This window comes from Chlorocebus sabaeus, chromosome 20 (genome assembly GCF_047675955.1).
Source record: "Chlorocebus sabaeus isolate Y175 chromosome 20, mChlSab1.0.hap1, whole genome shotgun sequence".
Lineage (NCBI taxonomy): Eukaryota > Metazoa > Chordata > Mammalia > Primates > Cercopithecidae > Chlorocebus > Chlorocebus sabaeus.
In genome coordinates, this window is record NC_132923.1 from 6,345,854 (window position 1) to 6,359,034 (window position 13,181).

The window sequence follows — 13,181 nt, forward strand, 5'->3', positions numbered from 1 at the left end:
CTGTATTATAGAAACTATTTTCTTCTCAGGCCGGCTCTCTCTGGATTCCCAAGAGGGGGACAGTGGCTTGGACTCTGGGACAGAACGCTTTCCTTCCCTCAGTGAGGTGAGTCCCAGCAGGGCAAGGCCCGTTCAGAACTTGCATTTGGGGTCCCTTCCCTTGCCCCAAGGCTCTGCTGCCTACCAGCTGCACTGAGGACTCTGTGTGCCTCTTCCATCCATCTAGTTCCAAGGATATAATCACTGTGCTCTGGGTTCCCAAGCAGAAATTTCACGTGCATCCAACATGCAAGACTATCAAATCTGGCTTTCATTTTATCATAGTCAACTCTGTTATATAAAGAGTAGGGTGGAGAGGATGGCCATGGCATGAACTGTGGCAAGCCTTTGAGAGTGAGGGAGCAGAGACAAAATAAGCTAAAACAATGACTTGACCAAAACACATTTCCACCTGTCCAGGAATAACATCATCTTAGATTAATACAGTGAACCCAACCTACTCAGAAGTGGTCATCTGTTTTTTGCTGTGGATCTTTTTCTTCTCAAATAGCTTGTCTTTTCTGGAATGACTAAAAGAATTTCAGGTTTTGACCCCGAAGGTTATCTCTTCCAGGTGTTCTCAGTTTGCATATGTAAACTGTAAACTGCAATATAAAAGTAAAAATGAGTGGAAGAAGTAGTAATGAAGTTAGCAAAATATTTGCTCAGCCAGAGTAATTAAATATGTGAATATGTGATTGAAAACATGTTAAAAACCTAATTTTAGATAACAATTGGAATTTTATTTTCTTACTGCCCTGTCCATGGGAAAATGATGAAATATCTGTGAAAGGATCAGTATGTGGGAAAGTCACCAAGAAAGTAGAGTGGGACGGGGATCCTAAAGAATCTACAGTTGATGTTATCTGGAAGGCCAGGGAGTTAGTGATGAAGAGTGTGTGCTGTGGGTTGAGGCTGCCTGGGTTAAGTCCAGGATACACTTCATGACTAGCTCTCTGACTTAGCAAGTCTCATAACCTCTTGGAGTCTCAGTTTCTTCATGTGAAAATGGGACGAATAATAGTATCTACCCCAAAGGGCTACTGTGAGAATCGAATGAGATAATATGTAATGAAGGGCTTAGTATAATACCAGGCACAGAGCAAATACTGCACTTCTCTCAGCTGATGTTTAAGTATGGTTATCACCACCAACACCAAAGAGCTGAGCCTTGAGGGTCTTCCTGCTCACAGAATTCTTCGTTTCTCTAGTCATTGATGAATCGGAACTCAATACTGTCAGACCCTGGGCTAGACAGTCCTCGAACCTCCCCTGTGATCATGGCCAGGGTGGCCCAGCACCACAGGCGGCAGGGCTCGGATGCAGCAGTCCCCTCAACCGGTGACCAGGTGAGTGATCCGGAGTCACCCTGCAGTTTTCCTTTTCTTTTCTCAGAAGTGAGATTTGGAGGCCTGGGTGTTACCAATACATGGTCTTGGATCATCAGACTAAACCCCTGCTTCAGCAACCCAAACTTTGAGACAGTCACTTACATAGAGAGCAAATAGTAAAGAAAGAGAACATGGCATAAATAGAGATATAAAAGTAAGGCTGGCTCCGTTTCTATGTGGAGAGTAGGTGAATGCATCTGTAAAGAGTAACAGCTAAGGAGTGGATAGCTGGTCTTTCTGTCTGTACAGAATAGGAAATAGGTTTAGGCAGTATTTCTCCAGGATGCTAATTTTCATTTTCCCCGTTCCTTAGCAAAATCCTTTTCTCAAACAAAATCTTATTATTTGGAATCCTAACATAGAAAAGAAAAAAAAAAAACAAAGCTCAGCTCCCCTAGGACCTTTACTGATCAACCTCCTCCTGCCCTCAAGAGCACTTCCATGGAGCCCTAAGGTTCTGCAAAACCTGATTTGAAAGGCCCTGATCTCAAGGATAGAGCTAGATCCAGGAGAGACTTCAGGAAGACGGGTTTTGACTTAATGCAAACAGCTTGCAAAGAAGCTGGGCTGTCTGGCAATGGAATGGACTTGAGAGCCAGAGAATTGCCTGTTGTTTTTCAGACACTGTTAACCGTGTCTAACAACGTTAGACATCTAAATATTTAATGTTCTACCTGTATAATGTTACTTAATATTTTTCTTTAAGCCAACTCAGTTCTTTAAACTTAATCTTAAGGAAATCTGTCATTACCTTAAATGAAAACCAGCATCACACACTATAAATGCAGAGTAAATGTAACCCTAAATGTAAGTTTAGAACCAAGTTTGTTAAATTCTACGTAGAAAGATATAGAACAGTGTAGAAGAAAGCTGCCATTGACATTAAAAAAAGGAAAAGGAGCCTCTTTCTGAAGACATCTCTGGATGAATGTTGAAGAAACTGATGGTTATTGCCTCTGAGGAGGGGAATTAGGTGGCTCGAGGATGAAGTGGATGGAAGACTTTTTATTATCTTTACCCCTTTGTGTCCTTTTAATTGTAAACTACATGATGTAACTTACTCAAAATGTAGAGACAACATTTAAAACAACCTGAAAAATAAACTCTAGCTCAGTTCTATTGCTTGTCAAAGGCTTTAATTAAGCTTGAGGCCAATTCTGCCTTGGTTAAAGGTATTAAAGCTATGCAGGCACCAGGCTGAAATTTTTCCTGGGTGAATCAAAAGGATGGAATGAAAACTGAAAAGAAACTAACTTTCTTAAACAATCTGAGCCAGTATTATTCAATGCCATGTCCAGATATCACCTAAAATCATTTTGACCCTCAACAGAAATCATCTCACTTAAAATCATTTTGAGTTCCACTTCCCACACTGGAAAGCACTGGTGTCAGGAGTTATACGGGTGGTATTTTCAAACTGTGGGTTGTCATCTTTTGGTGAGTCATGATATCAATATTGAAGGTCATGAGCAGCATCTGTTTTAATGAGGTAGAATCTAATAGCATGAAAAGAAAATATCAGAATTCGTCATATGTAATAAGAGTATAACTTTGTGAAACTTCTGTTTTCATTACATATGTGTGTGCTGAGTTGCAGTGAAAACATATTTATTAGAAGTCATGGTCAGCAGAAAGTATGAAAGCTACTTTCTGGAGTTCTTTTGATTCTGGGAGCCTATTAATCACTGAGTCCAGGAGGAGGTCTTCAGAACATGGGGTCTCTAAAGTAATTTGGATAAAGGGGGAGAAATGGTACAATGAAGAAAACAGAGCAAATGATAATCCTGCTAGCTGAGCTCTCTTTGGTGGCGTTGTGGTTTTAGTAAACTTGTCCTCTCACCTTGGAGTTCAGAGTTCCAAGTAGCATCTTGTTTCTCTTAGAGCATTTATCGCTCTGCTGTTATTTCCCTATGTGGCTTACCTCACCTTTATTTGCTTTATCTCTGTAGGTAACCTGGCACATAGTAGCCACCTCATAATGTATAGTGAATGAATGAGTGAATAGGAGTAATCAAAATTGTCTTCTGAGTGGCATCTTAGGGGAGGACTTATCCAGAGCTCCTAAGTTTCTTGAAGCTGAAGTTTCACAGTGTGATCTGTAGAAAAGAGGATCGTGGCCTAAGTGAACATAGTTTTTATAAATCTAGAGTTATGCAGGCATCAAAGGAAAATTCTAATCAAGAGCTACTGTGCAAAAGAAGAATACATGTGAGCAAGCCTCTCTGAACTTATTCTGGTTGGGCTGCTGAATTCACAAAAAATAGGATTTTAAAAAGACGACAACTCTAATTTTACCCATTGTATAAAGTTTGGTTAGTCTTACAATGTGGAGGGGGAAGATGGGGAAAGGGATCTGATGGGTATTGAAATGCCTAATGTACCAGCTGCTGTGCCAGATCTTTACAAAAAATTTCATGTAATTCTCACAATCAGGAAAAAAGTTGGCCATTGGAATCTTCCTGTGGTCTAAGGGAATGTTCAAGGGCTAACCTTGTCACTGGCAGGGTATCAGAACTAGAATTGAGTTCTCCTGGGCCCCAACACAGAGCTCTTTCCTATCCTAACCACTCTTTTATTGCCCTCTCTATAACCCTGTCTTTGTAGAACTGAAGGACCAAGTTCAGGTTGCTAAGGGGGTCAGGCATCTATCCTGTTCTAGGAAAGGCTTTCCTTCAGGTGGCTCATAGAAGCAGGTGTGGGGTCAGTGGTCTTGGAGCCCTTGTTTTCCTCTTCGAAATTGTTTCATCTTCTCGAAACTAAGTTGCTATTTTCAAGTGTTAAGAGCAAATAGAGTATAATTCCAGTTTCCTAATCATAATAAATGTTAGTAACAGCATAGGAAGAAAACCTATACTTTCTATAAAACTGTCAGCAGCAGGGAAATGGATGCATAAGGAACTCTCACTTTCTGTTACGTTGTTCTATAGTGTTTGATCTTTTTAATAATAAGCATATTCTACTTTTGTAATCAGAAAGAATATGTATTTGTAAAGACCTTTTTTTAAAAATCCTCCTCATAAACAAGAAAAAACCTAGTGCTTTTCAGGTTTCACCAGAGAGCTCAGTAGAGCCAGAAGTGCTCACCTACCACCTCCTGGGGCTCTCAGACCCCAAGAGGTTCAGAGACTAGGGTATTTAGGAGAGGAGGATACTCAGGATGTGTTTGGGAAATACAAATACAGCACATCAGGCCTGATTCTGCAGCTGTGAGCACGCCAGTCAGTCTGTCAGGGCCTCACTTTTTTCAATTATAAATGAGTGTTAGACTTTAGTTTCTGAGATACCTTCTGGGCCGCTCATGTTCTGTGACTCAGTCATTCTGGGCATAGAGGCCATAAATATCCAGGAAAGCAAAAAAAGGGGTGAGGATCATCAGAGAGGAACTGTCAGGAAAAGCCCCTTAAGAAAGTGGGTTAGGAGGGTATCATAGGCCTGGGTTAAAGTAGGCACATGTAAGCTGAGTGGGTTCCAGAAGCAGAGACCTTGTTGGGGAATCACTGGAAATGAAGGAGGTCCAATTGAGTGAGAAATAGAGTTAGCAGAAAAGCTTTGAAAGCTCAAGGAACCTTTAGGAGAAAAACTTGTGCAGTGAAGCATCTGAGAAGTTTTTGCAGTGTGAAGTCTCTCTCATCATACCTAATCCATGACATGTCCATTAGGATTAGGTTTTTATTTAAATTAGTATAAGGGGGAAAGAAAGAAAAGCCAGACTAAGAAATGTGGATTTTAGGCAGGTAATGGGGATCTACCACAGATTCTTGAGCGGGCAAGCAAAATAATGCAAATGGTGTTAGAGAAAGATCAGCCGCATCTCCATTTGTTCAGAGAGGCAGAGATCTACTAGTAGGCTCTCCCATAATTATTTAGCCACCAGTACTTACTAGGCATAGAATAACTGTTCAGTAGCGCTGTGGTAGACACTGGGTTTGGAGGATGTGTGTTTGGGGTAGGGGTGGCTGTTTAGTCTGTTAAGGAAAACAAAGCCCCCAACCCAGCAGTCCAGCAGGAACTATAGGCTCTTATTTTGTTGACTGACAGTCCCACCCCAGACCTTTGCAAACAGGAAGAGAGCATTTTCTCCTACTTCCCATCTTCATATGTCATGTGACCAGGCTGCTCTGAATCTGCCCTGCCCCACCCAGAAGCAGTTGACTTCCTGCAAGTGGAGAAATCATTTCATCTGTGCTCTGATTTGGGGGCGGGAGTGAGATGCCAACGTTCACCAGACCCGGGTGGCTTTGTGAGTGCTGTGCTGCAGCTAAACAAACTTCACTGAGGTGGTTGAATCCTCTGTCCTCTATAACCTCTCATCTCTACAACTTCACTCTCTCCCCCAGGGTGTAGATCAAAGCCCAAAGCCTTTAATTATTGGCCCAGAGGAAGACTATGACCCAGGTTATTTCAACAACGAGGTAACAGTTTCCTAGTTTTCTCCTTTCATCATTTTTTGGTCATACAAGCTTCTCTTGACTAGAAGCAGTTTGACTAGCATCAGCTGTGAAGGGAACTTGGGGCGGGGAGCCTCCTTTATGAACCCAGGACGGGGAATCACATGGGAGCTAAGCTGGAACCTGCTGTGCTGCTGTGCCCGGCCTCCCACCATGCTCATCCTTCTGCCTTCCAGAGTGACATCATATTCCAGGATCTGGAGAAACTGAAGTCTCGGCCAGCTCACCTGGGGGTTTTTCTACGTTACATCTTCTCTCAGGCAGACCCCAGTCCACTGGTAAGTCAGAAGCATCCGTCTTGATTGAGGGCCTGCTGGTGCTGGGCAGAGAGGACCTCTAGCCTCTGTTTCTGCTCAGTTCAGGAAATCGTCTTGGAGAAGTTGCTCTTCCTAGAAGTTTTTAATTGAAGGTAGATACAGACCAACTAGGGAGTTGAGAGAGTGGCCCTGTGAGAAAACTTGCAGATGGCAAGGCTTAAAGGGTGTTCCGTGTGAAGGTGATGACAAGAAGGAATGTGAGGGGATAGAGAACAAAGTACCGCGGACAATATTCAGAGCCAGCAGCCTTCCCAGTTTCCTCATTCTGCTCAGCTGCTTAGAAAGGAAGGGGAGATGGAGGAGAGGGGTTGTGGTTGTATTCTTCGGAATAAACTTCTCACCTGGGGCATGGGCTGCTGTTTTGTCTTTCTGGGGACACCATCAGAAGCCAGAATGAACAACCATCTGCAGGTATTGATTGAACACCTGTGTGCAAGTCCAAGGGCCAGAAGCATTCCTGAATAAAGACAGGGCACACCACAAAGAGAAATAAAACATGAACCCTTAAGAAACAAGACATAAACCAGCACAAAGACACAAGTGTGGAGAGGATACAGAGTTGAGGACTGATCAGTGTTGAAGATGTGCCTGTGGGAAAGGGGGTGGGGATTATTTTGCCACAGGTTTCTGAAATAGTTTGACCCCGGCTTTCTCAACCTCAGCACTGTTTTGAACTGGAGAATTCTTTGTTGTGGTAGACTGTTCTGTGCCTTTGGGGAAATATGGCTGCATCACTGGGCTATACCCACTAGATGCCAGTAGCACCACACTTGCCCAGTTGTGACAACTAAAAATGTCTCCAGATAAGGCCAAATGTCCCCTAGGGGGCAGAATCACTGTTGGGGGAGAACCACTGCTCCAACCCGGTTATCTCTCCTTCTAGCTTTTTTACCTGTGTGCAGAAGTGTATCAGCAGACAAGCCCCAAGGATTCCCGAAACCTGGGGAAAGACATCTGGAATATTTTCCTGGAGAAAAATGCGGTAAGGCAGTCATAGATTGGATTATAATTTTATTATATTCTTTGAACTACTCAGAGGCAGGGAAAATTAAGCAAAACATTCAGGTCACACGGACACAGGTTCTTAAAGAGAAATCTAGGCTGAGAGATTAATATCCCTGGATTCTGTTCCTAGTGCTACTCTCAAAAATCTCGCAGTACCTCTTTTGTTCCACATATAGAATACACATTGCCTCTCCCTGGAATGTTTAGAGGAAAAGATTGTACCAAATTCTCCCTGATTCAGTGCCCTGGTTCCCCGCAACCCTCCCTGCTTTGCCCATCCCTAGGCTGAAGAAACAGAGGTCTAGAGACATCAGATGGTCTAGATCAGTGAGGCAAGAGGAGAACCCCGGTTTCTGAAGCTCAGTCTGAGTTGCTATTACTGCCCAAAGGCAGGAGTCAGAGGTGGGAGGCCCCAGAGTGTCTGGGGTAGACGGCACCCTGTGCATTGGGACAGAGTTCCCAGGGGTGTGTCAGGGATCCCGCTGGCAAGAGCATCTCTGCCTGCAGAGGGCAATTGCCATCCCAGACTTTCTAATCTGGTCAACTAGACTAATTCCAAGGTGACTTTATTCTTTTGGCAGTAAGCTAGTAGGGTTAATGAGGTTGGAGAAAATTGGTTTTTCTTAAGAGTTTTATATTTGCCCTCTTAAATGGGTCTTGAGTAGGGAGGTTAGAGCTGCCAGTTGTTCTCTGTTGGTTGTTATGGAACCTCTCCAGTATCCAGGTGTCAGGGACTTGTGTAGCAAAAACCACAACACCATGCTAACTGCAAGGCTGGGTGACACAAGGCTAGCTTTCCCATGGGAGTGAGGGGTAGGGAAAGTCCACCAAATAGCCCAATAAAGGCTTTTCCCTTGCTGCTAAGTCAGCACGGGTCCACTTTTTGGACAACATGCCATTCCATGCACTCTAATGGCCTGGAAATAAGAGTGAAAAAACTGCCTGTGCCGCCCTCAGAATATTGTACCAGCTTGCTGTGTAGCCTCAGACTCCATTTCCCAGAAACCCTAGCCTAGAATTCAGGTGTGCAGTTGGGGAGTAATGAGAAGAATGGTAGGCAGATGTAGACAGAAAGGCAAGAAGTTCATATGGGCAAGCCCTCCTCGCCTGGCACACTGTTGATCTCCCTGGAGTGTGCAGACCTGACCACTTCTGCTCCACACTTCTGTTTTTTAGCCTCTGAGAGTCAAGATCCCTGAGATGTTACAGGCTGAAATTGGTAAGTTGGCTCATTGGTCGGTTAGTCTCTTCTTGGTGCCTTTCTTGTCCTGAGCTCTCAGGAGACTCCAGAGGACAGAAGGGACATAGTTCCTGTCCTTGGGCAACCATCCTCTAATAGAGGAAAAGACCTATGAGACGGTTGCTCCAGAACACTGCACAGTAGCTTATGGACAGGTGCATATGGGATAGACCCTGCCTGGGCACTCACTCTGCCGGGGAGGAGCTTGTCGTGGGAAGACATTGGACTTGGAGTTGGGAGACCTGGGTTCATGTCTGCCAGCCTTCTGCATGACCTCTCTGGTTCTCCATTGGCTTATCTGTACAAAGAGGAAATCAGACTTGATCAGGGATTCCTCAGCCAGGCTGGTTATCAAGAATCCCTTGGGGAACTCAAAAAATACAGAAACTAGGGCCTCACTCCATCCTCCTTTCAGAGTTGGAATCTCCAGAGTGGTTTTTCTTGTTGGTTTTTTTTTTTTTTTGAGGGGGGGGTGCGGGGGTGTTTTATTTTTGTTTTTGTAAGTTCCCTAATACTGACAGCAACGAGTCCAGAATGAGGACCAGGCAGGCTAGATGGTGCCCAGCTCCCTTCTCCTTCTAATCATCAGTAGAAAAATTAAGGGGAGGCAGTCTAAGGTGATGTCAGCCTGAGAAGCTAATCACCGGCAGTTTTTTAGAGGACAGGAATTGGAAGCTGCATGTAGAAAGAGATGATTTGTGGGCACGTGTGACAGGGAGGAGAGCCCAGGCATAGGGTGAACAGAGCTTGCTCGAAAGCAGGGTGAAAGTAAAGCGCAACTCTCAGGGACTTAGCCTTGCCTGGGTGGAGCTAGATGCGGGGACTAGAGGAGAGACATCTTTCGGTTTCTATTGGGGAGCTCAGGTTTCGTGGAATGTGAAGTGCCTGCCTCTTTTAGCCTTGAGCTGCTTCTGGAGCAGTAGAGGAGAACAAGCCTCTCAGAGATCTGCACTTGGATGTCAGAAGATGGTACTTAGACCCATCCAGTAAGAGGGGCTTTATTCCTTCTATTAATGGAGCACAGAACATCCAGAAAATATTTTTGTCCTTGCCTTGTACTTTGGATATCAGGATTCCAGTCCTGAATTCAGGAAAGACCTGAGAGGTCCAGGCCTTCTCTCCCTTTAGGCTAACAGGGCAGAAAGCCAGCCCTTCCTCCCAGTGTCACAGGGAGTTGAAATGCCTTGAGATGCTCAGCAGAAGTGATCTCCCCCCACCCCCAGTACCCTACCCACTCTGCTTTCTCTGGTCTCCCACTACAGACTCGCGCCTGCGGAACAGCGAGGATGCCCGTGGTGTTCTCTGTGAAGCTCAAGAGGCAGCCATGCCTGAGATCCAAGAGCAGATCCACGACTACAGGTTGGCCCAGGAGCTGCCTTCCCACCACTCTCCTTGCACCTCCGCCTCTTGTCCTTGGCTCCTTCCCTCTGGGACGTGCACATATCTCTTGTTATATGTTTGCCTCGTTCTTTCTGGGTATCCATCTGTTGAGTATTTGTGTATATTTCTTTCTTTCCCCGTGTTTATCTGGCTTAGAACGAAGCGCACTCTGGGGCTGGGCAGCCTGTATGGTGAAAATGACCTGCTGGACCTGGATGGGGACCCTCTCCGAGAGCGCCAAGTGGCTGAGAAGCAGCTGGCTGCCCTTGGAGATATTTTGTGAGTCTTTCAGCTTCCTCCCACCCCACTGAACGTCCCAAGCAGGTTGACATATTTTGTGGGTCTGTTCTTTCAATCTCTCCCCCTCTTCTACTGCTTGCCTGATTCTCCTGCCCCTGAAAGATGGGGAGTCGTGCCCTCCTGCTGCATTGGTCAGGCTGAGGGCTGCAGGTGTTCAAGGGCGTGGCAGAGCCTGCAGCTCCTGATAGTCATTTGGTGGTTATGACAGACCATGGGCCCCAGGAATGTGGTAAGCTTTCTGCTTTCCCCTGCTGGCCCGCTTCCTGACCTCTCTCCCTTCCTGCCTCTAAGATCTTATCTGTCACGGAGAGTGGGGCCAGTGCTGTGTGTGCCCAGTGGATAAAGTTCCTTCAGGAGGCAGCTAGAACTGGCTTAGGGGAAACTGAACCATCTTTTACTAATCCACATCAGAAAACTGAACTAGCGCAACATATTAAGGCGCTTCTGGCACAGCTGCTTTTGTTACGTTTTTCTAACGCCATTTTCGAAAGTGTCGTAGGCACCTGTGATGAAAGCCCCAGTATCACAGACTTTGTGGGGACACTTCAGGCTTAGAAGTAATTTTTTTCCCTAATACTGCTTCTTACTAAGTAGCTATGTGACCTTGGTTAAGCCATTCCATACAAGTCAGATCCATAGGCACAGCCAGGCACTTCAAGGACAGGGTAAAAATAGCAAAGAAGATGAAACCTATGCAGTCTCTGCTAAGGCTGATATTTCAACTCGGCAAATATTTATGGAGTTCCTGCTATGTACCAAATACTTGTGCATCAAACGTACTTCTCTCCTTTTCCCCCACTAACCCTCCTTTCATCTAGGAAAAAGTTACCCTCCTCCTAGCCTCTAACCAGGTGACCAGCCTCTGTCTTTGCAGTCTGAGTCATCTGTTTTTTCTTTCATTCCAGGTCCAAGTATGAGGAAGATAGGAGGTAAGCAAGTCTATGATGTGCATTTGCAGCTTTCACGGTGGAAGGAGTGGGGATGAGCTACTATGCTTTCTATTTCTGACAATCACAGGGGAGTCCCTCATGTTGTACAACCACATAGGACCGTGGTTCCTGCAAATCTAGCTCTCAGGTGTCTATGTGACCATAACATAGGGTTCATGAGGCCCACGCCCCTGATGCTTAGGGATCACCCCTGGGGATGTGGATCTGTTCCTCAGTGGGAAGATGCCAAGCTGCCATTGCTCCTCACAGTGCCATCCCTGGCTGCAGCTTCTCTACCCAGATGAGCTCTTTGTCTCCCTTCTCACTTCTTTCCCTTAAACTACCTAAAGTAGTGACAGTAATTGTGGAATCAGCCTGTTAGTGGCATCTGCAGAGGGGAGCTGGTGTGCAGCACAGTTCCTTTCTTGGCACGTATTAGAATTTTTTTTTTTTTTTTTTTTTTGCAGCCTATATATTTATCTCATTGTTTTTCATTAGCCAAGATTAAAATGAGTCTGCATTTCCTGAGCATACACACTCATAAGGGAGAGAAAATAGGGTGAGGAGTCTGTTTTAGAGGGAAATACAGACAGAGCTAAAGCCTTGCTGCATTGAATGCAGAGTGGGTCATCATCCATCCAGCAAATTGTGGATACAAAGACATTTTTAAACAGAACTCTGGACATTTTCATTTGTGGCAGTTGGAAGCCACTTGACAGCTCCTTGTCCATCTCTTTTTCTCTGTACTGGGGTGGGAGGATGGTGAAGGCAGTATACCTTGGCAGAGGCTGCTGGCATTTCTCCTTTCCCCTGGCCCCACCACCCCTGCACATATACCTGAGAGTATCAGCTGCAGACCTCAGCCGGTCTTCCACGTCTGCCTGTGTCTTGACCAGGCAGGAAATTATTTACTTATATTTTAGAGAATTGGCGTGTTCTTCCACTGACCATCATCTGCTCATGGGGAAGAGTTCTGCTTAGGGAAAGAGTAAGACTTCTCCTGGGAGAAGTCTTATTCTTGGTTACCTGTGGGCTCACTGTGTGGAGAAGGTCACAGTCCAACTTTTGGCCAGCTTCTGCCTGCTGTCCCATTTAATTATTTTAGACTTTTCTTTGAATACTTTCACCTGTAACTACCCCTTCCCCACTCCACTGGGTGGTGGTGAAGAGATTGTTTGACACAGGGAAGATAACTTGAGCTCTCTGATTCAGGACACTGTTCCTCTTTTACAGCGCCCCCATGGACTTTGCCCTCAATACCTACATGAGCCATGCTGGGATCCGTCTTCGAGAGGCACGACCTTCCAACACAGCTGAAAAGGCCCAGTCTGCTCCTGACAAGGACAAGTGGCTACCCTTCTTCCCTAAGACCAAGAAGGTGAGGGTCAGGCATGGTGGCTTACGCCTGTAATCCTAGTACTTTGGGATGCCAAAGCGGATGATTGCCTGAGCTCAGGAGTTCGAGACCAGCCTGGGCAACATGGTGAAACCCCATCTCTACTAAAATACAAAAATTAGTCCGGCGTAGTGGTGCATGCCTTAACCCCAGCTGCTCGGGAGGCCGAGGCACGAGTATTGCTTGAATCCAAGAATTGGAGGTTGCAGTGAGCCAAGATCATACCACTGCACTCCAGCCTAGGCAATAGAGTGAGACTCTGTCTCAAAAAAAATAAAAAGAAGGTAACAGCTGTCCTGGAAAATATCTCCTCTTGGTGCAGTTCTCTGTGCTGAGGTAGGTCAGGAAAGCCATTTTGCAGGTCTCTGGCTACATCCCTCCACCTGGATGTGGACTCAGTGAGAACCCCCAGACTAGAGCAGCTCTCAGTCCCTTCCAAACCCAGGTCAGAGGTGAATGTGCTTGTTAGGGTACCAGCAAGAGTCAACTCTCCAGTTACTTGCTGAGGGCCAGCCTTGGGGGACAATGGCAGAATTGATTAGCAGCCATGCCTGAGTATCAGAGCCTCCTCCAAACCCCAGTGTCTCCTGTCTCAGCAGAGCAGCAATTCCAAGAAAGAAAAGGATGCCTTGGAGGACAAGAAGCGAAACCCCATCCTCAAATACATTGGGAAGCCCAAAAGTTCTTCTCAAAGCAGTGAGTATTTGGGGAGCAACAGCCTTGGGCATTCCTTGGG

At 45.5% G+C, this 13,181-nt stretch overlaps 1 protein-coding gene across 10 annotated transcripts in view; it reads left to right on the plus strand.

The window, feature by feature from the left end:
• Nucleotides 1-13,181, plus strand: part of ARHGEF11 (Rho guanine nucleotide exchange factor 11) — a 110,102-nt gene that overhangs the window by 74,966 nt on the left and 21,955 nt on the right. For 6 of the 10 annotated variants that reach the window (XM_073008252.1, XM_073008254.1, XM_073008258.1 and 3 more), the window contains 11 exons: nucleotides 30-106; nucleotides 1,251-1,388; nucleotides 5,768-5,842; nucleotides 6,055-6,156; nucleotides 7,079-7,177; nucleotides 8,377-8,419; nucleotides 9,703-9,799; nucleotides 9,977-10,099; nucleotides 11,026-11,049; nucleotides 12,283-12,427; nucleotides 13,042-13,141. In XM_073008252.1, coding sequence (XP_072864353.1) covers nucleotides 30-106; nucleotides 1,251-1,388; nucleotides 5,768-5,842; nucleotides 6,055-6,156; nucleotides 7,079-7,177; nucleotides 8,377-8,419; nucleotides 9,703-9,799; nucleotides 9,977-10,099; nucleotides 11,026-11,049; nucleotides 12,283-12,427; nucleotides 13,042-13,141 — 1,023 coding nt within the window. The remainder of the gene's footprint in view (nucleotides 1-29; nucleotides 107-1,250; nucleotides 1,389-5,767; nucleotides 5,843-6,054; nucleotides 6,157-7,078; nucleotides 7,178-8,376; nucleotides 8,420-9,702; nucleotides 9,800-9,976; nucleotides 10,100-11,025; nucleotides 11,050-12,282; nucleotides 12,428-13,041; nucleotides 13,142-13,181) is intronic. The other 4 variants (XM_007976680.3, XM_037997727.2, XM_007976683.3 and 1 more) reach the window with 1 other exon arrangement.